Source organism: Manis javanica, chromosome 11 (assembly GCF_040802235.1).
Source record: "Manis javanica isolate MJ-LG chromosome 11, MJ_LKY, whole genome shotgun sequence".
In the NCBI taxonomy this organism is placed as follows: Eukaryota; Metazoa; Chordata; class Mammalia; order Pholidota; family Manidae; genus Manis; species Manis javanica.
Window position 1 is genome coordinate 101,026,680 of NC_133166.1, and position 26,881 is coordinate 101,053,560.

The window sequence follows — 26,881 nt, forward strand, 5'->3', positions numbered from 1 at the left end:
TAGTTTGATATGTAAATTTTTAATGGAAAAAATGTGCACTTTATGTCCAGAAAAGCAAAAACATGAGACAAAAAATAATCAGTAATTACACAATCTCAAAGTACTAACCATTAACAAGTCATCCTTTCTAGATAGTTATTACTGTGAATGATGGTGCAAAAGGAATAACAGAGTCATCAAACTGACGTGACGCATCGTGCATGGAAGGCAGGAGGGCACCTTCTGCCTCCTCTTTGGGGAAAATCTTCCGCGTGGAGCCTAGGGAGTGGATCTCTTGGTGTTGTCTCTATGCCGTTCCAGGAGTTCAACCTCCAAAGACAGTTTATACACCTCCAGGGCCAATTTCACATCCTCCGGGTTTGGGAGACACTGCATGAGAGCTCTGCCAACAAGCACCTGCTCACAGCCTTCTGGGTACACCTACGAGAGACACAGGTGGTGAGGGTGGTTGAGAGGCTTCTCTCCACATTGTGAAGGGGGTGGCGGTGCATCCTGGCGATAACAGACTACAGGATCGGGACGAGGACCAACCCCAGGGCAGGTGGCGGGGCAGGAAACCAGGAACACCACGGACCCCCATAGTCTTCCCCAGAGGAACACAGAACTGCCCTGCCGCAGCTTCTGGAAGACTTCTGTGGGGACAGAGGCCGTTTCTGTGCACCATCCAGGAACGGCACACAGTACGTTATATAGTCTAGGAAAGGGAAAGTTAGCAGCCAGTGTTCCCAGGGCTGAGGCACCCCCCCCTTATGGGCTTAGGTTTTCCTGTTCTCAAGAGAGCCTGGGAACATTTCCCACCCTGACAGACCAGAGCGCTTCAAGACAAAACCAGAGCGTGCCTCTGAAGGCCTCAGGAACGACTCCTGACAAGTCACATCGCACCGTGGCAGGCCAGGGCAGCTCTGGGAGGCACCACGCTCAGGGACGGTCAGCACAGGGACCTCCTTGGGCTGTGCCACTTACCCACTCACACCTGGGCACCTCGGGGTACCAGGTTCTGCTCTCTGAGCAAGTGATGTTTGGGGATCCAACCAAACCATAGCCAGAGTTACACTGCACGGTGACGGTGTCAGGTTCAGAATATTGATTCTTAATCACAGTCAGCCTTCCATTGGCTATTTCTGGCTTCACACACACAGCTGCAATGGAAACACAGTTTTAAGCAATCTGGAAACATCAGGGAAGGACATGGTAACAGGCCAGGATTACAAGGATGAGCTACGGTAGGTGCTGCTAATTATTTCATTCTTCACTCAGTTTGACAACAAGAACATTAGTTAACATTCTCACTGAGCATTGGCTACATGTCAGACTCAGGCTAAGCATCTTATCTGACGATCACAGGTAAGTCTCAGTCTGTGAGTGAAGACTGTTATTATCCCATTTCATCTAGGACAAAGTTAAGATACAAACAGGTTAACAAACTTGTGCAAGGTCCTAATATTCTTTAATAACATGAAAGAACAGAGAAATAAGGCATGTGACCCCAGGCTCTCAGCTCTCGGAGCAGTCATGCCTGCACCCTGATCCTGCAGGATGCGAGCTATGGAGTTCCCCCTCCCGCCTGTCACCCTCCTGGGGGCAGTGGACGCAGTGGAGGCAAACAATCCCTGCAGTTGTTGCCGGCAAACTGAGAGTCAGCCTGTGTTCATGTAAAACTCTGACCCGATATGGATCCCCCTGCCCCACAGCAGGTTGGCACACTAGGAGCCCCCACCACATGCTCCCTCATGAGTGGGCAGTGCCTTGCGTGAAGCTCTGATGGAAATACCACTTATATCCTGCTTGGGATTAGCCCATGAGAGCCCACATGCAGGCTGGAGCCAGTTCCCAGGAAGACATGCTTCAGGCCAGGGCTACACCCTCCGAGAAAATGTACCGTCTGTAGAATATTTCTGGCCATACACAGGGAAATGGGAATGGGGGCTGCCTCCAGAAGGCTGGATTTTGAGACTCGGAGAAAGAAGTAGGGGAGATTAATGTCTCTGGGTGCCCTTTGCGCTTTCTGAATATAGTGTGAATGTGGTCATTACTTAAGTCAAATCAGATGAAATATTTCTGTACCGCCTCTGGCAGGGAACAAACTTTACTCTCAGTCCTTTCATGACATTTCCACCCACGTAGCCATGGCTGCCAAGGGAGCTGGAGTTACCTTTACACTGAGGGGCTTCAGGAGACCAGTGTGAGGCACTGCAGGAGAGTCTGGCCGGTCCAACCAGAGTGTACCCTCTGTCACATTCATACGCAACCTCAGTTTTGAATAAGCTGTATGTTTGAACTCGTTTATGACGTCCATGGGCAATGATAGGAGGAAAATCACAATCTTGATGGGGAGACAAAAGTGAGAGAGCTTGAGCTTGGAGCATGTAGGAAAGAGCGCATCCCAGAATCTGTGTGGTATGCAGGAGGCTTCCTTCCATCCCTCCATCTTCTCTGCCTGAAGGACACTCAGCCAAACCCGAGGCCTGTACTGCCCTGCTGTAAGGCTCAGGCTGGGAAGCCATCACGTCCCTTGACTAGACCACTTGGTGGTTACTTCCATTGTCTCTGAAAGTATAATGGGTTTAAAAGAAATTGGCCCAACTGCACATTGGGCCCTTGGCCTGTGCATAAGAACTATCATATTCCAGAAGCCCGAGTAGAAGCCATTTACACTGCCCACATCCCTCCTCTTTGAAGCAAAAAAGTAAAGTTTAAAAATATATACTGAGGGGTGTGGAGAATTAGAGTAGACTATTGGAAACTCCACAATATTAGCCCCTACTGTAGTCAAAGGTATCTTTGCGAGCACAGACTGTCTTCAGATAAATGAGGTCACTGATTTAGCAGAAGCCTTCTCTTCTATCCTATCCAAAGAGAGGCTCAGAAACAGTTTGTGTAGACATGAAAGGGTCAAGACCATACATCGGCAGTTTTAGCTGTGGCCTATGGTAACTCACCTTCCCCTATCATAATAGTCTGATGATAGTATGACAATCTGGACATCTAAAGATATCATATTGATCCTGATACATCAATGATATCATGTTAATTCTACTGAATATGCAAGAAGAAACTAGCATGATGAGAGAGAAAAAAAAATACACATTATCTATCTATCTATCTATCTATCTATCTATCTATCTATCTATCTATCTATCTATCTATTTATCTATCTATCTATCTACCTCTATATATCTATTCGTCTCTGCCCCAGTTCCTGGCATAGAGCTCCTAAAACTCTAGTAAATTCCTAAGGGCTAAGGGCATTAGGAGCATCTTTTGTTCTATTGAGGCAGCTCTGGGTGGGTTCCTGGATGGCTTCAGTATGGGGACTAGTCACCAGAAAGGCCAAGCCATGATAGAAGCTTGCAATTTTCAGCACCAACTCTCATTCTCCCAAGAGGGGAAAGGGGCTGGAATGAAGTTAATAACTGACATTCCTACATGAGGAAGCCTCCATGAAATCCCGGTAGTCCAGACTTCAGAGAGCTTCTAGGCAGATGAACACGTCCTTGTACCTGGAGGATGATGCACCCCAACCCCACAGGAACAGGGGCTCCCACCCTCTGGACCCTCCCAGACCTCACCCTATGTATCTCTTCATCTGACTGTTCATTGTATCCTTTGTCATATCCTTGAATAAACTGGTAAGTGCAAGTAAGTGTTTCCCTGAGTTCTGTGAGCCACTAGCAAATAAATAGAACCTGAGAAAGGAGTTAAGGAATCTTCAATTTGTAGCCAAGTCAGACCAAAGTTGGGGGTAACCTGCAGACCTCCTACTTGCAATTGACATCTGAAGTGGGGGTGCCTATGAGATCTGACACTATCTCCAGGTAGATCGTGTCAGAAAAAATGAAATTATAGGACACACAGGAGGAGTTGTAGAGAATTCCTTGGTGTGGGGAAAAATCTGCACACTTCTGCTCACCAGAAGTGTCATGGAAGTTCTGTGTGAGTAGTAAAAGAGACAGATGGCGGAATAACACAAGAGGGAGAGGAAAGACTGGGTTTTTCCCATTCCCATGATGAGGGCTTCAGAATACTGAACGTAAAGATTCTGGGGTCTGCCACATCAGCGTAACTTTTAGAGGACCAGAGTTTAAGGCTTCCTAGGCTATCCCATTCAAACTAAAATCAAATTTTTGAAAATCGCACATCACCCCACAAAAAAGGAAACAAAATGCCTAGTAGAACTTTCCAGATTCTAAAGACAGCATACTCCATATTTGGGAACACTATTCCAACCAAAGACAGCTGAGCTTGAATAGGACCCATGTTGGCAAAGGCCTTGGCAGTAGGTCTAGTCTGCTGTGAAATCATCCCTGTTGCTTGGACCTCAGGACTCTGCAGAATCTAGTGCCCTGAAGGTGGCTAAAGTAGTAAAATATGCAGATGCCACTGGGACAATCACATCATAGACCCTTAAGATCCTGAAGCAAGGATGAATGCACTGCTACAGAGAATGATGTGCTTCTTGAAATATAACTCTTGGCATGTTCCTTGGTCCTGATAAAAAAACAGCTCCTGACATTGGGTCATGAAGTGACTATGTGACAGAATCACTCATCATGAGCTCGATCTATTCAGACCCGTCAAATTATAAGGCCATTCAGGCCATGATGCATGATAAAATAAAAGTGGTACATCTGGCATTGAGCATGAGCAGGACCAGGTGGCACAAGAAACTGCACAAACAGGGATCCCAGGTCTTTGTGCCCTAATCACAGTTGCACAAATGCCTCTGCATTAGCTCACGCTCATGGTTATATGCGGTATCCATTACTACCAACCAACAGAGAGCTGCAGAGAGGAAAGTGTGAGCCTGGTTCACAGATGTGTATTTTTGTCTGCAAGCTAAAATGAATGCAAGCTGCATTAAAGCCCAATTGGGGGTGGTCTGCAAAGACAGATGTAAGGGGAAATCTTCCTGATAGAGCTTTAGGCAGTACATCTGGTCATTCTCTTCATTGGAAAAACAAGTGGCGTAAGGATAGACTAAATTAGGAATCATGGCCTGGAATGAATGGTTTTCTGTCAGAGCCCTTAAGGACAAAGATTAGAAGATTGGACACAATGAGATCTGGGCTAGAAGCAGGTATCTGGACCTATGGGAGTGGCCAGTAGGTAGGAAGGTTTTGTTTTATTTTGTGTTAACATCAACGGAGCATCCTCAGTAGAAATGGCATTAAACAACCAAGTAGAAGGAAATAACTCAGCCAGTTGAAGTCAGTCATCCTGTCACTGGCTGTCACAGAGGAAAAGGAGCAAAGTGATAGGACAAGCAAGGGCCCAACAGCACGGACTCCCACCTACCAGGCTGTCTCTGAACCTCCAACCTCAATAATGCTAAGGCCCTAGTCTGAGCACATCCCTTGAGACAACTAAAAAGCCACCTGGTAGCAGGTTGACCATATTGGACATCCTTCCACCTAGAAGGGACAGCTATTTACTCTGACAGAAATAGACAACTCTTCCAGACACGGGCGTACCCTTCCTGTCTTTGGGACTCAGTCAACACTGTTATCTGAAGGATCTGAGAGCCTAACCAATTGACATAAGATCCTGCAACATGCACCTACAAGACTCATTCACAGCAAAAAAGGTGTGGTGCTGGGAGCACGGCCACAGAATGCACTGCTCATATCACAGACTGCATCAGCCAGCACCCACAGACCCGTGAGAACATTGGCATGGCCTGTTAAAGGTGCAGCTGAAGTGCCAGTTGAAAGGCAATACTTAACAACGATGGGACTCCACAATAGTTCTTCAAAATACCTTCTAGGATGCAGTATTCACTTTAAATCGAAGGTCCACCTTTATATGGTAGTGAGTCCCCAGTAAAATAAAATAAAATGCATGGGGCCAGGAACCAAGAGACGAACGCATGAGTAAGATGGTAAGATGATTTACCAACACGCTAAGTGACCCACGTGGAGAAATTGTGTTTCACATCCCTGAGCCTCTGGGATCTGTAGATTGAAAGATCCTGGTTGGTGAAGAGGGGACACTTCTACCAGAGAAGTTTAAGAAGATACCCACTGATTTCTAAGCTGCATCTAGTGCCGGGCCACTCCGGGGCTCCTGCGGGCTTCTTACCCACAGAGCAAGAAGAGAAATCACTATTCCTAGTGGGAGTGATTGTTTCTGATCGTTAATAGGTAGAGCTCTGGAAACACAGTGGGCGAAGCGAGGACTGTGCTTAGCACACAGGTGCCCTTGGTGAGGGTGAGGTAGGCATCTCGCCCTGGGGGACAGTCTGAAGGAGGGCTTAGGGGCAGCAGTAGAAAGGAAGCAAGTTCAGAAAGACAGGTTCCAGGGCATTTTGGAGGGTCTTACACTGCAGGTGAAGGCATGGACCAAAAGGGAGAGAAAAAAAAGAGAATAAACACCAAGAAACGGAAGGCAATAATTGAAAAGTCTCGCTGATCTATTTATTAGGTGTGAGCTATTTTCACTGATTCAGAAAAGAAAAAGAGACAGTCAGGTCGAGAGAATGGGAACAAGCAATGTGGGAAAAAAGACAGCTAGACCAGGGGGGCCACGCCTATCAACGAATTTATCCACTGCAAACTCATGCAGGGTATACAATTTTTTTTACCTAATTCGAAACCTCCGTTAATAACCCATCCCTTTGATATGAAGAAACTTATAAAATAACACAATTACAAAGCTCTTACTCTCATCACATGTTGGTGTTTTGGGATTCCACGTGCCATCCTCCCGGCAGTTAGCTTCAAACTCGTATTTCTCATAACATGTGTATGAAACCACATCTCTGTAGAAATAGTCACAGCTATGATTGGAGCCACTCTTCCTAGATAAAGTGATTTTGCCATTCTTCAGGTGTGGTACTGGGCAACATGTCTCTAAAAAAATAAAAAAATGAGGCTAATGGTTAGTAAAATCACCATGAGGAGGCCCCTGTGGCGAATCATCTCATTTCCACCTCTGGAGATGGCATCGCTGCAGAGAGAGGGCAGAAGCAGGAAAGGGTCTCCAAGACGCTGCATCTGCCCTCCCGTCCCTGATGGGCTAAAGGACTCCAACCCGGGCATTTCCCCCCACCTCAGTATTTTCATTAGGAGCCTTGGAAAAGAGAGGTTGGATTAAACCTGCAAGAAAATGTAAATTTTCAAAATTATTCAAAAACAATGACAAATGACATCCATTTCCTTATGGTTTCAATTAGGGTTATATTAGCGTTAAGCTCTCTATTAACTCGGATCTCCTCAGTCACATCATATTCTAAAAAATGTTTACCCACCTGACAGCTAATGCATAGAAATAAGTTTAAATTATCGCTTATGGCCAGGATTTTCTTGTAGTTGATACCACATTTAAGAGAGACAGTTATTCAAGTTTTTTCATGTTTAATGCAATAAGAGCTGAAATAGAGATATAGGTTTTTTTATTCACTAGTAGAAATACTTTCAGATAGAATTTGATAATGTTTTATGTAAGATAAAGCCTCAGAACTGAATAAAATGCTCTATTTCTATATCAGGTGCTTGTCCAGCACTACAATGGGTTCTTTGGGGCATATTCAAACGCTGTCAGCATTCATTTGTTTACAAATTATAATAAAAATATCTAACATTCATATAGTTCCTAAATTTTAACAGTATTTATGTAATGCTTTACATTGTAGAAAACACTTAAACATTTAAGTCTTGAGTCCAGATTCATAATTAATCAGATTTTAAGATAACTGGGGTAAATACCACTTCACTTCTGCTTTTTTAAATGGTTTTAAAGAATCCTTTATTAAACAATTAAATAAAAGTAATGAGTAAAATAAACATAATTAAAATAGATTTTTAAACATATATAAATAAACATAGATCTGCATAGAAAAAATTAGTCTATTAATTACATGTCATTGTATTTTATTCATTAAAGAGGATCTTCAAAGGCTTGCACCTACTACTATTCTGTTATTTTAGTGATGGCAGTTGTTTTTGCTAAATATTATATTTTAAGTCAGTAATTTTGTTAAAACCTTTCATGTCCCCAAAATGAGTCTGAATAACTGCAGTTAAACTTTTAAGTTCTAATGTGACATGTTACCTTTCAACAGGCTGATCTAAACCACCATTTTTCATTATGTGTGCATTTCACACATTTTTCAAATTCTGATCTGGAGAATGAATTTCCCTATATTCTGGACCACAGTGTCTTCACCTCTAAAATGTCAAGATTCTGACAGATGTGTAGAAGGAAGCCTTTTCTCCCTCTGTGGTCAATTCCACTGAAGCCCATAAACTGACATCCCCTCTGTCTCTCAGCCCCTCACTCACGCTCGCCAAAGAGAGAAGAGCCATCTTCTACTAGTGAGACCAGGGAAAGTCTCCTTTCTGTCCTACTGAGGCAAGAATGCTGGGTCAGGGGTCAGGATCTGGCTTCTAGAAGCAGGTCACAAGACCCAGTTCTTTCAGTGTGCAGACCCATGAATCAAGACACACGAGGCACGAGGCACCTTGCAGCTGGTTGAGTTCATATGGGTTTCAGACTTCCCATCTACCAAACACACTAAAGGCTACACTGGGGAGAAAAGGGCTTGTGTTGAGGTTCTGACCCTGGCAATGCTGAGCTATAGTCTCCATTCTACCCTTACCAGTAATGAAGCTAATACTATCACATAATGCTTAACTTGTCTATCTATGTCTCATTTGATTGTGAACTAGGACAGGGTAAGATGACAATTTCCCAGCTCCTTAAACTCCCAGATCTTCACAGCCCCTTCTGACAATAATAGTTCTGTTCAGTTTGTAACATTCTAAATTCATCTTGAGGGATAAATTATATTCATTTAAGGTAGAAAATCCTAGCACATGGTGGACATTTAATATACAAAAGGTTTATAAAACAGAAACTCACCCTCGCATGCTACGTATGGAGACCATTCCAAATTCCCCTGACAAGACACAGTCGTAGGCTTGTCTACAGCAGGTTTATAGCCAAGATGGCAGCGGTATCTAAGCACAGTCCCAATTTCATATACTTCCTTTTTTGTTGGCTGGTTGTAACCATATACGTCCCAGGAAGCATGTGGGATGTATGGTAAGTCAGTACAACTATCTGTTCATAAAGGAAGAACAAGGGAAGAGGACACTTACAAGGGATGTGACAGTGAACATCGAGCGTATCCTATCAACGGGTGTCATGTGCTCATTCACCCAGGAACCGGCAAACACACCAGCAAACACACATGGACATGTGCCTAAACGTGCACGACGCCAGAGAGATTCCTACAAAAGGCACTACCAAGTAGTTTCTGTGTGTTGTGCCAACTACCCAAAATGTTAATCCTCTTCATTGTTCTTCAATCCGCTCCAGAAAGTCTGGTTTCTGAATTGAAGCACTGGACTTGCTAGGTAGATATGACTGGAGAACTACTGCAGACAAACAAATCTAACCTTGTGTCCTAACTAAGGATGGATGGTTTCCCTTATCCAGGTGACGCCAGCAGCCTTATCATTTAGGGCTCGGCAAGAACCAGCCGAGTCCAAGCATCTTTTGACTCCAGACCTCACGTCTGGTCCTTTTCATCCTTTCCTATGCTACTGAAGCATACGATAGGGAAATACGATACGAACATCAGCTGAGCTGGATGTTTATTACATTTTTATCTTCAAACATTTAGAATGGCATAGAGGGTAAGGTTCTTTTTTTAGCAGTTTTATTGAGACAGAAGTCACCTAAAATTCACCCATTTAAAATATACAACCCTAAGGTTTTGGTATACTCACAGAGTTGTGCAACCATCACCACAACCCAACTTTAGGATATTTTTATCAACCCGAAAGAAACTTTGTACTCATTAGTAGTAACTCCCTATTCCCACATGAGTTAATATTGTTATATACCTACCTTAGCACTAAGTTATCGTTATTACTATTAACACCACACCATTTCTAATGATCCATACGAGTTGATAACTTCAGAGTGCCAGAATCATAGTTAGTCCACATCACATTTTTGTGCAAGTTATTAAAACTTGCAAGTTAGCATTTCTTTCTTCAGGACACTTTACTATTCATCTTTCCAATTATCATAATTTTGTTCATACAAAACAATTTTCTATCAACTGAAATTTCTATCGATTTGTTGAAATAAATATGCTAATGCCTACAAGGTGAATGTGTCCTTTAGTGGTGGAGGGTACCCAACCCACACAACTGTACGTGGCAGCCTTGCATGATGTTACATGACTTTACACAGTGTACTGTAATCATCCTTTTTACCAATAAGAAAACAATAAAAACAATTATTGATCTAAATTAAAATGTTCTCTGTGATTCAGATGGGTTTAGGCATAGGAGTATGCCTCCACCAACATTTCTGAATATACTTAGATGCTAACCAATGAAATTTCTTCACGGTCCATACTCACTGATCTCGCAAGTGGGAGGAACAGGATCCCAGTTGTTATCAGCTTCACAGTGGATTAAACTGCTGCCTTTGAGGATATAACCTCTATTGCAGTCAAATACAATAGAGTCCTTGTAAGTATAGATGGGTCCAAATCCAGAGACTATCTTTCCATTTTTATGCTCTGGCTGAACACAGCTGATTTCTAAAGAATCACAGGAAAAGACAAGTGGGTTGTAAAAGAGAAATGGTGATAAGGCTATTACTACTTATGTCAAGTAGATACAAGGAAAACACATTTCACCTTTTAAAAGCCTTGGTAAAATGAGAACCCATCATGTTGGTTCCATTATGAGATGATTGTGAATAATGCCAACTTCCTCATTTCCTCAAGAAAAATTATCTCTGTAAAACCCAGAACGAACACCGATTTTGAAGTCCTCAAATATTCCCCTCATAAAAAACCCTCCCCCTCCCTGGATGATTCTGGAGTAGGTCCGTGGTCAAGGGTAATGATACGGTGGTCATAGAGAAGGGGCAGCCGGGCATCAGAGATCGGCACTCTCACAAGCAAAGAACAAACTGCCCTGCCCCACAGCTGTCCGTCAGGGAGTCCTGCCAGTCCTGCCACCGGAAGTCCTCTATGATCCCTCAGCTTCTTTCCAGGCCCACTGCCCTGGAAAGTGAAGTCACCTCCACGTCTTGGTTGGGTGGCTGCAACAGGTGCCCATGGGGTAACTTTTGTCCCACTTCAAATTGTTGTCCACTCTGTAGCCTGAGTTATCTTCCTGAAATGCAAGACATTTACTCCCCTGGTTAAAGCCTTTCAATGTCTCCTCTTCACCTTAGCTTTGAATTCCTTGCGAGTAGTAGACCAGGCCCTTCAAACCCTGGCCTCACTCTCTGCCATTTCCACCTCTGGCAGTCTAGACCCCAGATATTTTTAACTGTTTGCACTATACCCTGATTGGACTATGTCCTGTGGTGAGTCAGGATAATAAGCGAAACTGTGTAGACAGTAGCAAAGGAAGATGCCTTAGATTAGCAAACTCTCAACAGTATAAGGGATCTTCTGGCTCAGTTACTGTTTGCTTGGTCCTGGTGACCTTCTGTGTTTAGTAGGTTTTGCTGCTCAGTAGGCATTTGTGGTTGACATTACAAGTACTAACCAGTATTTCCAGTTTCTCTTCCTGAACAGACAAAAGATGATATTTTCTAGTTCTCATAGTATACATACAGTCTACTCATTACATGAGATTTGGACAAAAGGCTGCAATGTAAAGTGATATGTGGTCATTTTCAGGTAAAAGTTTTTAAAAGCCAGGGAACAATTTTCTTTTCTCTCTTTCTCTACTGACAAGATTTAGAAAGCACATTTTGATATGGAGGTACCACAAAATCAAAGCAACCTGGATTTCTGAGCAGGATGATAGAATAATATATAAGAGCTGCCAAAGAGAGACTCCTGAACATGCAACAGACTCAGTCTGAATGAAAACCAACTTTTACATCACAAAGTCAGTGAGATTTTAGTCCTGCTTGATACTGTATACTGGTATGTCACATATTAGAATCAACTGACCAAATAAATGGCTGCATTATTGCAGCCATTTGCTTTTGAATCTTCCATTTCCCCCAATAAATACATCTTTCTTATTCCTTTAATCAAAAAAGAAAAATTCAAAGAAGAACCCAACAATTCAATCTGACTTACTTTTACAGGTAGGAGGGCTTTGGCTCCACACACCTATGGTCTTATTCTCCACTGTGCAAGAAATGGAGGCTTGGCCTAACAGGGAGAAGTCGGGGTCGCAGCTGTAGGTGACAGAAGAGCCATATGGGTAGAAGTCTTCATCTCCACCGCTGTGCCTCCCATTGCGGATGGCTGGAGGAGGCTCGCACTTGACAACTGGGATGGTGAGTGAAGAGGAAAAAATAATCAAGTAAGGCATCCTTACAAGTCTAACATTCATGATGCAAATTCTCACGGAGAGTCCAAGAAACACCAAAAAGACACAGGAGTTTTATTACCTGACATGGTCTAGGTTTACAGTCAAGTCAGAAGAGCTCTACTTACTCACACATTGTGGGAAATCATCACTCCAGTCAACTCCTTTATCTTGGATCTCACAGTGACTGGTGGTTGGGCCAATTAAGATATATCTGAACAAAATAGGATCAAAGATTTTAATGGAAATTTTCCTACCCTAAGTTAAACTGGATAAAAAGATCTGAGCAAACAGACTTGTTGCTCAATACTAAAAATAAAGAAATAATGTATTCTCAGATAACACTTCCCATTGAGCATTCCATTCAGTAAAATTTTGTCTCTGCATGAGATGTTTCATGTGTGTTCATTTGTTCTTTTATCCTGTGATTTATCAGTAAGCACTGACTATATGTCAGGCATGGAGCTCATTCAGAGCTCCAGCTGGACCATGTAGGGAAAAGACTCATTGGGTGTGTTCTGCAATTTTCTCTGGATGAGAGGACCAACTGTGCTCCCGGCCCCAAACTCTCATGTCCCCTGGTTTGTAGCCTCCTTCTGACCTCTCCTCCCACATACCATTAACTCCCTGTTGATGACTCCCATTTTTACGGCTCTTGACACATCCTAAGCTTTCTCCAGTTTGTCTTACTGCTATCTATGTATTACGGTAACAGGAAAAGAAAGCATTGTTAGTATGATTTCAACTTGTATTACCATCATGTAAAAAACCTACAATGTGACTGAACATTAATATAAATGCGACCATCAGCAATCTGAGGCCCCCTGGAATTTATTTAATAATGACTCAAAGAAAAATGAGTCTTTTAACAAGGCTAAATACATTGAGAATTAACCATTTCTTTATTTTGAAGTTTCTTGAAAACATAATTTTTCCTACCTAGCCAGGAAATCAAGTGAAAAGCAATGCTTCTGGTTAATCCAATAAGAACACTTAAGTGTTCAAATAGCACCTTAGTTTTGGATCTTACCACTTTCTCTCTTGGAAGCCATACACAATGAGGGGAACAGGATAAATGTGAGAAAATAAAACAAAATTAAATGACAACAAAAAGGATTAGAGAACAATGTTAGACATAGATGACAAGCAGAGAATCAACATATAGAGAAACTGAAGAAGGAACACAAACAGAATAAAACAGCTATTTTGGAATGTATTTCAAGGAAATATCACACAAATAATATGTTAATGTGCAGCTTAAAATTGCACATAACATAACAGCAAAATATTGAACTAAATGGTCTGTATCAGAACAACTAAGAGTAGGATTATTAGATTTCAAAGATATAGAATAATATCTTTGGACAGTCAAACAAAGACCAAGTCACGTATAAGAGTCAGAAATCCAGGTTGACATCAGAGTTCTCTACAGCAACATCCACTAGAAAAAGATATCCAGTACTATCTATAAGATATCAAGAAAAGAAAGTAGGAGCCAAGGATTTTATACCCAGCCATGTTATCTTCTTTTTTTTTCATTACCAAATGTAGGTCACAGTGGTTCAATAGTCCTCCTCCCCGACTCCCGTCTCCCTTGGTATCCACAAGCTACTTCTCAGTGTCTATGAATCTAATGCTGCTTTGTTCCTGCTGTTTTGCTTTATTTTCATATTCCTCAAATAATTGAAATCATATGGTATTTGTCATTCTCTGCCTGTCTTATTTCACTGAGCCTAATGCCCTCTAGATCCATCCATGTTGTTGCAAATGGCAGAATTTCTTTTCTTTTTATGGCTGAATAATATTCCAACCAACCATGTTATCTTTTAAGTATTAAAGTCTCATATATTATTTGAACCTGCAAGAGCTCAAGGAATAATTTTCACTTGGAACATTTTTTTAAGAAATCACCAGAAGACAAACTACAGCCAACTGAGTGATGACAGGGGAAACTTGAGCAAAAATAAAAACAAAAACAAAATGAGTGGTGAACACAGAACAAGCAGATCTAAAACAGAGATGGATATGCCCTAAATGAAAGGACATGAGAAAACTTCAGAAAAAAGAACTAAATAAAATAGAGTTAAGCAATCGACCTGTTGAAGAGTTTAAAGTAATGATTGTAAACATACTCATCAGACTTGAGAGAAGAGTGGATGAACTCAAGAAGACTCTCAGTGCACACCTTTTTACATCAGTCTTACTTGTGAAATATGTGTGCACAGTAGCTATGGTTTTTAATTAATTCAAAAGAAAAGTATTGTTTCTAGATTGGTTCACACTCACCCTTCTGAACAGCTGAATTCTATTTGTGATCCAAAAGAATAATCTGTCTTCACTATCACTTGCCCATTCTGTAATTCTCCAGGGTTTCTGCATCGTTTCTCTGAGAGAAAATCAAAATGATGATCAATGTGATTCCAAGTACTCACGGACAGTATTACGAAAGAGGACAGAGTGAGCTTTCACTTCTACTTCCAGAAAGACCCGGTGGTTCAAACTTACTTCCAATCTTGACTCACTGAATTTCTATTTTGGAGGAACAATGTATACAAAATTTGATTGCACTTCTTTCTGGTCCACATTTTACCAACAGAGAAAACTGCTCAGTTAAATCCCTGTGGTGATGGAGTCTATGGTTCAAGATGGAACACACTGAGCAGGCATCTAGTTATGTTCCATTCTGTGCCTGTGGATGTACTTGGAATTTAGGCCACTCAAAAATGCATGTCCTTCCAGCTCTATGTACAAGGGGGGCCTTCAGAGGCTCTGCGCCAGGCCCACCTGCTCCTCTCTGGCACCCACTTTCCCCCTCCACACTGCTAGTATTCAGACCTGCACAGGCCCAGCTCTGAGGCCCCCCTGATCTGGACAGTCCAGGGGAAGCTCTCCTGTTATCTAAGTACAGCTGGGCTAAGGTCCCACAATGTACCCCAGTGTCACTCACAGCTAAACAGCCCACACCTAGAACCTGAATACATCTGGGCCTTCTTTATCCCATCACTACCGAGATCAGTAAGATTCAGCCCCCAAATATCCAACAGCAAAAAGCATTGAACAATGACATGAGACGTGATGAGTAGGCAGAGGACAGGGGAGTTTTAGGGCTGTGGAACGATTCTGCATAATACCGTAGGGGTGGATTCATGTGCTTATACCCTTATCTAAACCCACAGGATGTGTGACACCAAGAGTGAGCCCTAATGTAAACCAGGGACTCTGGGTGAGAACGACATGCCAGCGTGCACTAATGGATCAACAAATGTACCCTCTGGGGCAGCATGTTGATAGTGGGGAGGTTGTGGGTGTGTTGCCATATATGGGTGCTGTGCTTTCTGCTCAGCTTTGCTGCAAACCTAGAACTTCTCTAAAAATAAAATCTGTTAAAAAGATTTTTAAAAAATGCATGTCCTTCATCACAAAAGAAACAACAAAGGAGTATGGATTATATACCCCTACTATGGGAAAACCATTGCAGAATGTATTCTCAACTGAGGGTGAATCACATCTTCCAAACACAGCCTATATTTTGGATGAGGGTTCTTTGAAAACTGCATTACTACCTTCTATCCACCTTAGTTTTTGTAATTCTCTAAGGAGTGAATCTGTTGTTCAATATATTAACAGTGAATTGTAGTTTCTTTCCAAAAGAAGTGTTTACTAGAGTTACTCTGTAAAGGATAAACTTATTTTTCATAATTTTTGTTTTATTTATTTGTTTATGTTTTTCAAAAAGTGGCACACTTGTGTACATTAAGATCAGTAACTGACAGACTGGATGGTCTCTTAGGGACCAAAGAGTCTCATTTGCATTCGAAAGCTTAGTTCCTGAGACAACTCTGCAAAGAAGGAAAAAGCACAAGTAAGAAAAATAAGCGTTCATACTTACTAACACAGAAAGTGCTGTGGCCCCATGAGCCTCCTACTTGACAGGTAATGTGATTTCTTGAACTGGTCCTACTGTAGCCAGGGCGGCAGTTGTATTTCAGAACAGTTCCAGTTTTGAAGTTTGTCTCATTCAACTTAATTACGGGCGAAGCAAAATGTAGATTCGGTGGCGGACCACAGTCACCTGAGCACCAAAATGAGAAAGAGCACCCGGAGTCACAGCTTGGGACACCGCATCGGGATACTTCAGTGGTATGATTTTTAGGACAAACACCATTCTTTTCTCATCTAATCAAGAAAAATAGTCACTTCTGTAATCCTCATTGTCCAGCAAACCCAGTGAGTGATCAGTAACATGTTGTTGATAAATTATAATGACAATGACAATGATAAAAGGAGACATTTTTCATCCTTTCTCTACTATATATGAGATAATTTATCCTAAAAGGATAACAAAAACGATTTCATCAGCCTAGCAGAGGCCCCATATCTACTGACTCTGATGCATCTGTGCAAAGCCAGAAGTCCCCCAATTTTCCCTACAGAAACATATTATTTCATTAATAATAGCATTATATATGATTTCACTCATCTGGGGAGCATAAGAACAAAGCACAAACTGAAGGGATAAAACAGCAGCAGACTCACAGAACCCAAAAATGGACTAGCAGTTGCCTAAGGGAAAGGGACTGGGTGGGGGATGGGAAGGGAGGGAGAAGGGGAATAAGGGGCATTACGATTAGTGTACATAATGTATGGGGGGGCGGGCGGAGAGAAGGCAGTACAGCACAGAGAAGACAAGTAGTGACCCTATAGCATCTTACTACACTGATGGACAGTGACCGTCATGGGGTATGTGGTGGAGACTTGATAATGGGAAGAATCTATTAACCACAATGTTGCTCATGTAATTGTATACTAATGATACCAAAATAAAAAAAAATTACTGCATTATATAATACTGATTGCCTCAGGGAAGAGAAACTGGGTGCCTGGAAGATGTATACAAATGACATTTTTCAATTTGTACTTTTTCACACCTTTGGAATTTGGAATGTTATAAAGGAACAAGCATGTAACTCCTGAAGCATAAAAATCTTAATCCCTCTCTCCTTGCAAGAATTAAATGCAAGACTGGTTTACCTTTCTTTCAGAAGATCCCAGGAGAAGTATTCAATTCCCCACTCTACTCTGGATAAACTCACAGGCAATGAAATTTGTTCAGCCAGACCGATGGATAGTATAGATTTGCTTCAAGTCATGATTGGAGATTGTTTTGGAAATTTCTGGAGAATAAATTCTAGGGGGATGTGTCTAGAAAACAGCCTCTTTAATGAGTGAAGAAGATGTCTCCTAAATTTCAAATCCCAAATAAAGTCCAGATTTCTGGTCAAATAAACCTTTGTTGCTGAAGTTGTATTTCTAGTAAGACGCTTAATCATCTCTGTCGATCTTAAAGTGAATGAGTGCACGATCTTAAATGTTAGTTGCCAGTCTGAGCTTATCTCCCTTCTACTCACCAACAACAGTAGCCAATAGGGTGGCGACCAAGATCATTTGGAATGCAGCTGGATCAGAGACTCTCCGCAGCCCAGAAAAAGGCCAGGCTCCCATTCTGTCCTTTCCATGAAGGGTCCCATTTGGAGCTCTGGGGGGCATGACCTGATGTTTCTTCAACAATTTTCTGTCGAAAGAACTCAATTTAATAAGCAATCGTAAAACACAAGGATAAATGCTCTGGAAGCCACATCTTCATGGAAATTACAGCCTAGAATGAGAGACAGGATATGCACGGAAGTGTCACAACACAGGACAATGAGTGTTGACCTCTGTGGAAGGGAAGCACGGTGCCTAGAAGAAGGACTCATTCCACGTGGAAAGATGGGAGGCGGTTGCATCTGAGTTAGATATGCCACAAAAGTTAGAGAATGGATGCAGGCATATTGGGGAAACAGCAGATAATACTTCAATTTGGATGATAAGTAAGGTGCCTGGGATGGAGAGATGGCTGGTAAGCGTGCAGCTGTAGATGTGTCTGAATGAGATGTAAGGATCAAGTTCAGGAGTTTATAGATGCTACTCACTGGGGAATAAAGAATCATTGCTTTTGGTTTTGGTTTATTTGTTTTTAAACTAAGGAGTGACTCAATGTCCTTTAAGAAGATCGCTATGGCAGATGTACGTGTGACAGGCTGAAGTGAACAGACGGAAGGAACAGGGAAGTTGATTAAGAAGAGTATTGCAATCAGCCTCGTGAGCCACAGAAGAGATCTGGCCAATGAAGTGACAGAGGAAGTTAGAGGGAACAGATGTAAAACAAAACAAAACAAAACAAAATGCAGGAAAACAATGAGATGGAGGAAAGGAGTGGGATTGCTATATGCAGTGCTGGGAGCTCCACATGACAGCTGTCAACAAAGGCAATAAACCATCAAGCCGTTTGCAGTTTGGAAAAAATATATATATATATAATATATATATATATATTATATATATATGTAGGTATACATTTAGATCTCTAAAGAAAAAGAAAATAAACATGACAAATGTACTTACATTATTTAAAAACTTGTTTAAGGCAAAATCATGAGGGCATTTTTTTCTCCACCACCACATATATTGGAAAAACAATAGATCTTAAATTTACATTAGACATAGTCATTGTCCTTAAAGGAATATGTGACTTTAACTCCCTCTGAAATATTGAATTTCACCCTATATTCTGATGCTTCTGTTAGACCCAGATAATTCTACGCTCCTCATGTGACCATGATTCATACTAAGCACATATCCATTTAAATAAAAAGAGCTTCCCCAATATCTCCCTCCAAGATGCTTCTGTCCCACATTATGGGGGTAAACGGTTTATAGTGGCCCTTCACATTATGTGGAGAATGACTCATATAATCCTATCTTCCCCAAATTCAGTTCTGATGAAGCCATTCTTCCACCTGCTGGAGGGAAACTCCATCTCACCCACATCCTATCCCAGGAGCTCTGTACATGGCTTCTGGGATGATTCCGCCAAAAAGTAAGTTCAAACTAATGAACAACTTATCAAATGTATTTGCTTACCAAAAACATGTTTATAGAATTTGTGCTGAATAAATTAATGATCTACAGAGTATGGGAGGAGCCAGGATCAGCATCAAAAGCCTTCACACCCACCTTTTCTTTCCTGTTCTCCCCTCTTTTCCTAGAACCTCCCTCCCTATCACCTCCCACCCTCCCAGCAATCTGATGAGACTAGAGACAGTGGCGGGGAGCAAGCTCCACATAACGAAAACCAGTGCACTAAATCATCTGTGAAATTTGCGAACTATGATACATTTCTCACATGCAATAAAAATTGTTATGAACTACAAAACCTATGGAACTGAATTTCTTTAACTTTTGATAAGCTGTAGATTTGGTATGTTCATTGAATTTTAGTGAAATCGAAGAAAGAGACTTTTAAAATACCAATATGCTGACACAATAGAATTTGACTATAAAAAATCAAGAAGATAATAGTATGAAGTGAAACTTTCCCATATAAATTGTTGCACTTACATTCACATGAAAAATATACACATTAAATATACTCAGAAAATATTCACGAGTATATTTATAAAAATAGACCCATAAGATTAATTCCTTACCTTCAAGAAATTAAATAACAGTACTTCAAATGCTGCTAGAAAGAACATATTCATTATGTTCAAAAAGAATATACTTATAATCACTGAATACATTCAAAATGAGTATTTCTTAAAACAGTGTTAAATAAATTGATAATTTGATAAATTCAGCAAATTGCTTTCAATGAACTGACCCTTCAGGATGGGCATTCACTCATATTGTTTCTGGTGACTCACTTCAGCAGCTGGGCTGAGCCTGCATGCCCAGGACTGGCCCAGACAACCAGGAGCTCTGCAAGTTCCAAATACCTCCTACATCCTGTCCCTACAGCCCATATGTACGCTCTCCTCCCTGCCCATCCCTTCTCCAATGCCCCCTCCTACCCTCCAGGTCTAACCTCCGTATCTCCATATTCCAATTACAATTTAGCATTTATAACCCTGACACTTACATGGCTTCTAACTAACATCTGAAGTCTGTCTTCACCACTAGACCATAAGGTCCTTGAAGTCAGAGGCTAAGTTCTCATTCATCTCGGCCCCACACTGTCCCTAGCTCTGTACCCCACACAGTTAAAGTGCTCAATAAATGTTTGTGGCATTCACATTCAAAAGCACCTAGTGATACAATATGCTTTCGGGGAAAATAGTACTATTTCATGTGCATATGACCTTTCTTAGTGTTTGTTTTGTCAAAGTCAGATTGTAACTGATTTTAAAGCAAAGCACACCTGTTTCTAATAAGAACAGACCCAGGTGATCTGACTCCAGGCTCTTCCCCATCCCTAACCTGAATGATCCTATCATCAACCACTCAGCAGTAGAGGGAAGGCATGAACAGAAACTGGCTCTCCTCTCTCCACAGGTTATGGCAGGAGATTTTTAAAAGTCAGCCTAACACTGTGGTGAGGAATTTCTGTCACTCAGTCTCACACCGAGGTCATAGACACAGTGCTGGGGACAGAAGAGCACAGTATGTGCCCTGGGCTCTGAGTCAGACTCAGGCCATGAAGGTTGAATTCTGGTTCCACCACATGGGAGCTGTGTCCCTGGGCAAGATACTCATCTCCTTTAAGCTTCAATTTCCTTTTGAAAAAAAATGAAAATGATAAATACACATGTCTCTCAGAACTGCAGAGAGGTGGCTTGGGTTGATGCATGGATGGCACATTACTAACAGTCAAAAGAAATGTTCGGGAATAGAGTGAGAGAGTCAGTGTGGGCATGTGGCTAACAGGACCAGGACGCCTTGGGCCAAAATATCATCAGAACAATGACATAAGGTAATAATGGTTGGCTGCATCCCCAGAAGACTTTAATGAAGCCCCAGTGCAAAGGAAAGCTCATGAACTGGGGCAGAAGCCCTTGGACAGGTCTTCACCAGGGCCTAGAGAAACCCAGGGTCACACCCAGAGCAGAGGCTGGTGCCCACAGGGCCTGTTCTTCCTCCTGGGAGGAACACATCTACTCCCATGACTTTGACCACCACCATGAATCATTTACAGGCCTCTGGGCCCAGGTGTCTCCTGTAGGTGCAAAACCTTACATGTTCCACATACTCAGTTGTTCATAAAAATCATATTCTGCCCCATTCCCTCCCGCACATAAATTTGTAGTCATTCAGGCCTGCTTTACTCTCGTTGCTAACTAGTGGAATACCCGTGCTTCCCCTTCAAACTATGGAACTTTCTAAAAGTCAGTGAAAGGCATCTCAGCAAAATAAGGACCTGTTGTCTCTTCCCCTGCGGCTGCAGAAAAGACTGTATCTGCATCATAAAAGTGACCTTGCAAATGTTGTTTCTAACAAAGGAGTGGCTCCCGGACTTTAGATATTGTTGCTCTGCCACTTGAAGGCAACCTTTCATCCTGGAAAAGTCTGTAATTCCAACTAGTTATCTTGGCAAATTGCTTTTTGTCTGAAGAACATTTAAATTACATTCCTGTTATAAATATTTGTGAGTTTTCTTGGCAAATTCAAAGATAAATTATCACATGCTCTTCTTCACTTGCAATCCTGAAAGTAAACTAAAACTTTTGACTGTTGGATTTCTTTTTTTTTTTTAATTTCAACTTTACTGAGTGTAAGTGATTAAATGGTAAGATATTTAAAGCGGACATCACCATGATGTGGCAATGCTGTGAAAGGATTCACCTCCCCCCCCCAGCCCATCTAGTTGATTAACACATCCTTTGCCTCACATACTGAACTTATTTTTTTTTCTGGTGAGAACATGTAAGTTCTACTCTCTTAGCAAATTCCACTTATGCAATACAATATATCAACTGTAATCACATTTTACAACATTAGATCCTCAGACCTTCTTCATCTTTGAGCTGAAAGTTTGTGTCCTTTACCAACCCCCCACCAATTTCCCCCACTGCCCAGCTGAGCTCCTGCCAACCACTTGTTATGTTTCTTATTTGAGCAAAAAATCTTTTAAAAAAAATATTATTGATCCCCAAGGCTCGGATCAGTCTTTCCTTCATTTGTATCTCTCAGGCACTTTGAATCCAACATATCCCAATTTATATGCACTCTCTTCCTTCCAACACACCTGAACCCTGATTTCTGTCTCAGCTAGGGTAATAGTATCCCCCCAGCCTCCCAATTAGAAACCTCAGTCAGCCCAGCCCCTCTCTCTTGCCCCCTTTCCGTATTCAGTCATGACATCCTGTCTCGTGGGGGGAGCAGCCCCAGCCCGTGTCACCCTCCCTGCAGGCCACTTCTGCAGTCCATCCAGGTTCGGGTTTGTGAAAATGAAGGAGAAACCCCACTGAGGTGGAGTTGGGGGCTGAAAGGCGGAGCCATTCCACTGCACGTCAATCACAGGCCCGACAGAACCGGAAGGAATCATCGGTTACAAGCCCCACAGGGAAAAGACGTACATTGCATCTCCTATAAAGTGAAATCAACCGTCCTACAACTCAGCCAATGAGAAACGGTCGCCACCCTGAACTCTTGCTCTTCTCCCGTGGACTTGCCTTCAGAAGAACCCCTCCCAACTTCCCCCTTCTCTGTAATATAACGTTCCTCTGTTTTGCTTATAGGACTTGCCTGTGGTTTTGCAGCAGCTTGCGTGTCCGAAGTTGCAATTCTCTGTTATTCCAGGACAAACCCATTCTTTGCTGGTAAAATAACTGACAGTATTACTTTTAAGGTTAAAGATTCTCATAATTCCCTTACCCCAACCTAGACCACTGCAAAAGCCTCCAAACATCTGTAACCCAGCTTCCATGCTGATGCTGTCATATTCCGAAAAAGCAAAGATCTTTTTCGGAATCTCTCCCAACTCCTCACTGTGCTGCTTTCTTAAAACACTGTCTCAACCTCACGAAGGTGCTTGCCTTCCCCAAAACACTTCCTGGAGTTTTTCTAAACACCTGCAGGCATTTGTATATAACGTCTCTTGTCCAGGAATGCCCTTACCTCCAACCTCCCATTGATTCACTGTGTAGACCAAATGTTGCTCCTCCGTGAAGAATTGCCCAACTCAACTCCACCAAGAAATACCCACCTCTTCTATGGTCCCCTAGTACCTTGCTGATACCTTAATTGTAACCCCACATTGTATTGTTTAACTCTACTCACTTTGGCCTCTTGAAGTGGATTGTGGGTCCCTTGTAGGCACAGGTGTTTATTCAACTGCCTAGTTCTGACTTGGTATCATAACCAGCAATATAATAGTTACTCAATAAATGTAAACTACAAAACTCAATTTAGTTTTATCTTCAGAGTGAGAATGACTAAGTGCCACACAGAGGACAGGTGAAATCATTAATATGTGTGAAGTGTTTTGTAATTTGAAGAGGTGATGCAGGGATTCAGTGTCCCCCCCCCCCCCAGCTCTCGGGACGTGTGGCGGCTCTGTGGGCCAGGCGCAGCCTTGGAGAACATCACAGCTCCTTGTGGTCTCTCGGCAGATCCCGCACAGGACGCGGCAGAGCACAGAGGGCGGGGGTGGAGGCAAGGACCTGAGCCTTGAGGAGACCTGGGTTTAGTCCCAGTAATACCACAGTTTAATTCTGTCGCCTTGGAGAAGCTGCACTAGCTCCTTGGACCTCAGTTTCTCGTTTCTAAAACAATGACATTAAACTTAGATCATCTTCCCTTCCCTGCAAAGTCTAGAATTCTGTTGATGGCCCACTGAAAAGCTAAAACTCCCCTAGCAAATGCCCTTCATATTTCAATAACATCATCACCTTTGTAATTTCTATAGAAATGAAACCAATTCAGAGCTGTTGTCCACACAGCCAGTCTCTCTTGAAAAATACCATCAGCACTGGCCAGGGCGGTACGGTTTGAGAGGCTCTGGGAAAATCCTCAGCCCCTGAATTTCTCCCTCTATTAGAATTTATTTTTTGAGGTTATTGTATTTATTTTGTCTAAACTTCCGCTTTGAAAAGTCCAATACCTCCAGTCTCAGGTGGACTGTCTCCTTATTTACATCTGCACACTCAATCATATCACTTTGAGACTCTAGAAAGAACTTCCTCCCATGCTCTCCCCTCTCTTCCTGGAGTCCCCCTGTCTCCTATCAGCTCTTTGCTTCTCTGCTCATATTGATCCAACTGCATCAGCACACTGAATACAAATCTTTGATGCCTCTGCGTCTTCTGGATTCTGTTCCCTCTCCTTGCACTCCTATGTTTTGGAACAGAACAGGAGTCAGCTAAGAGAAGCAGGATTAAGCAATGCACGTGAGGACCAGAATGGTACTGTGTCCTGCCCATCCCAGGGAGAAGGGAATTTTAAGAAGGGGTCATTAACACGGCTAGGTTGGGCCAGTGAGGAAGACAAAGGAGGTGAGGGCAACTAAGGCTTCTAGCTTCAGAAACCAACTAGAAGCTGACCAACGTCACCTTATTATCAAATCTAAAGGTTTTCACTGGAGATGTGGAAGGCTTAATAAAATCTCCAAAAGAAACTGCATCTGTTTACAGAATGCAAACAATGCATGAAAACCTATGAAAACCAGGTCTCCTGCGAACCCCTGTGGGAGGTCTGGCTTACCTCCTGCCTCAACTGCTGTGTCTAGAGATGGCAAAGGATCAATAACCAACACCCTCGTCTTTAAGATACAAATAACAAGAACAACATTTTACTTCTTTTCTGCTCTCATTTGTTTTATGAACATGCATTATTATCCCCCATTTAAACTTTAAAAATTGAGGCTTAGAAAGGGTGTAAAGTACTTTCCAAGTCACACTACCCCTAACACAGTACTCCCCAAGCCCCAAACATACCTCCAAGCCTTTGTCTCTGTCTTATCCCCGACCCAAACAAGCAGCCTTTTGCCCAAGGTACCCCAATAATCCACTGACCTGCAGGTAGCTGAGAAAGAAGTAGGAAGCTCTATCAAGGTGCCTTGGGTAGTTTCTCAAGGAAGAAAACTGCTTTGATCTCTAATACTCCTACTTCCTCCTCAGATTGGAGTTTACCAGAATACCTCGAAGTGGGCTAGTAATTGCGCCACGACAAAGTCCCTGAATTCCAGCCATGTGGTTGGCTGGACAGAGATGGCTGAATGGAAATGGATAGGCAGAGACTCTCTCTCTACTGGCCCAGTGAATGATTAACAGCAGAAATAAAGCAGTGTTTACCTAATCTCCTTCCTCTTCACTAGCGCACTTTCTTGATAACATGTTGTAATCATTTATTTTCTTCTCTGCCAACCATTTCCCCTAAGTGGAAAGATAATATGAGCTTGATGCCAGAATTCTGTGTTTATTTTTTTTTTCAGAAACACAAGAGAATTATGCAAGATACAACCCAGCTAGCTTGGACACCGTAGATACAGCAGGCTTTGGACTAGATCCATCCAGAAAAGTCGTCCACTTTCGAGGATGCTCGGTCCAGCAGGCTTTCCTGGGGCTCAGTGACTAATAGCATGGCCCTGTGCTGGTGTCCATCCCACCCCAAGGAAGTACAAAACGTGGGGGGGATTAACACACTTACTGAGTTTCTGCAATGTGCCGAGTTGTCTGGAACATGATGCACAGTCAGTACTCAATAAATGTTAAGTACCACCACACCGCCGTTACTCCATGCTGGACACCGAGCTGGTCTATCAGTCAGTGCTGTCAGAGCAAGGAAGTGATGGGCCAGCCATGCTTGCTATCACATAGATCTAGGAAGGAACCCAAACCCTGACATTTTCCAATTCAGCTATTACTCATGCTCAGCATTAAGCTTGTTTGCTCAGGAGATTGCTATTAAAGAGCAATTTTTCCTGAGAAGTTCACTTTTTCTGTCAGAAACACCAAAGGCCCCATGAAGGTTTTAGAAAAGGAGTTGAACCACACAGAAGTTTTGACAAAAATAGGGGACTTGGACTGGGCTTTGAAAGGAAAGAGGAAATTATTAGATGAAAATGAGAACATGGGCTGTCATAAAGATGGGACTCATTTGCTGGTTTGGCAAGAGTGAGAGCAGAGGAGGATTCCAGATTGCACAAAGTCCTGAGAGCTACGTTATTGGAGGAAATAAACCTTTTAAGCCAAGTCCTCAAAATACCATTTCTCCATCTATTGGAGTCCTTTTCTTTACTTACCACACTGAGTGTTCCAGACTTTTCTCTCCAGGTCACCAAATTATCTTCCTCTCAGCAGATGATCTTACCTCCTACTTTACTGAAAAAATATTCTCCATTACCTTCTATCCACCTCAAATTTTCTCTCTTCTCTCTTGTTTCGGAAGAGATGTTTGTTCTTTTCCTTCCTCATTTTCAATGGGTCTTTCATCCTGAAATAGTCCCTCAGTCTTGCCAAAAACCTCAAATTCCATTTTTCTTCTTCTGTCATGAGATGAACGTCCCCCAGGAGTCTTCTTTATCTCCCGCCCACTCTTTGTCATTAATCACTTCCCACCCCTCCCATCGTGCCTTCCAACTTGGCATCTTCCTGCCTTTACCGGCCCACCTCTTCGAGGCCTGCCTTTACCTCCCAATCCAAATTCCCTGTAACTCGTCTCTTACCGGGTCTCAGCAGCCTCCACCATTGCCGATCACCTCCTTACGGGACTCTCTTCTTCGGCCTCCATTACCCTACCTTCCAGTTGCTCTTTCCTTACTT

General features: G+C 42.4%; 1 protein-coding gene across 3 annotated transcripts; it reads right to left on the minus strand.

The window, feature by feature from the left end:
• LOC108386647 (C4b-binding protein alpha chain) lies at positions 1–25,383 on the minus strand. 3 transcript variants are annotated; one of them, XM_037015217.2, is made up of 13 exons: positions 25,133–25,339; positions 22,866–22,936; positions 17,711–17,874; positions 16,192–16,374; positions 14,589–14,688; positions 12,431–12,516; positions 12,068–12,262; positions 10,376–10,558; positions 8,860–9,060; positions 6,660–6,848; positions 2,153–2,323; positions 964–1,139; positions 1–420 (listed from the first exon to the last, which is right to left on the minus strand). In XM_037015217.2, the coding sequence occupies exons 2-13, from the start codon at positions 22,928–22,930 to the stop codon at positions 259–261; spliced, it is 1,875 nt and encodes a 624-aa protein (XP_036871112.2). In that variant the 5' UTR covers positions 22,931–22,936; positions 25,133–25,339; the 3' UTR covers positions 1–258. The 3 variants fall into 3 exon arrangements, with proteins under 3 accessions (XP_036871112.2, XP_073073108.1, XP_073073109.1); XM_073217007.1 differs by lacking the exon at positions 22,866–22,936 and having other exon boundaries at positions 25,133–25,383; XM_073217008.1 differs by lacking the exons at positions 22,866–22,936; positions 25,133–25,339 and adding an exon at positions 25,055–25,076.
• Positions 25,384–26,881: the final 1,498 nt, after the last annotated feature.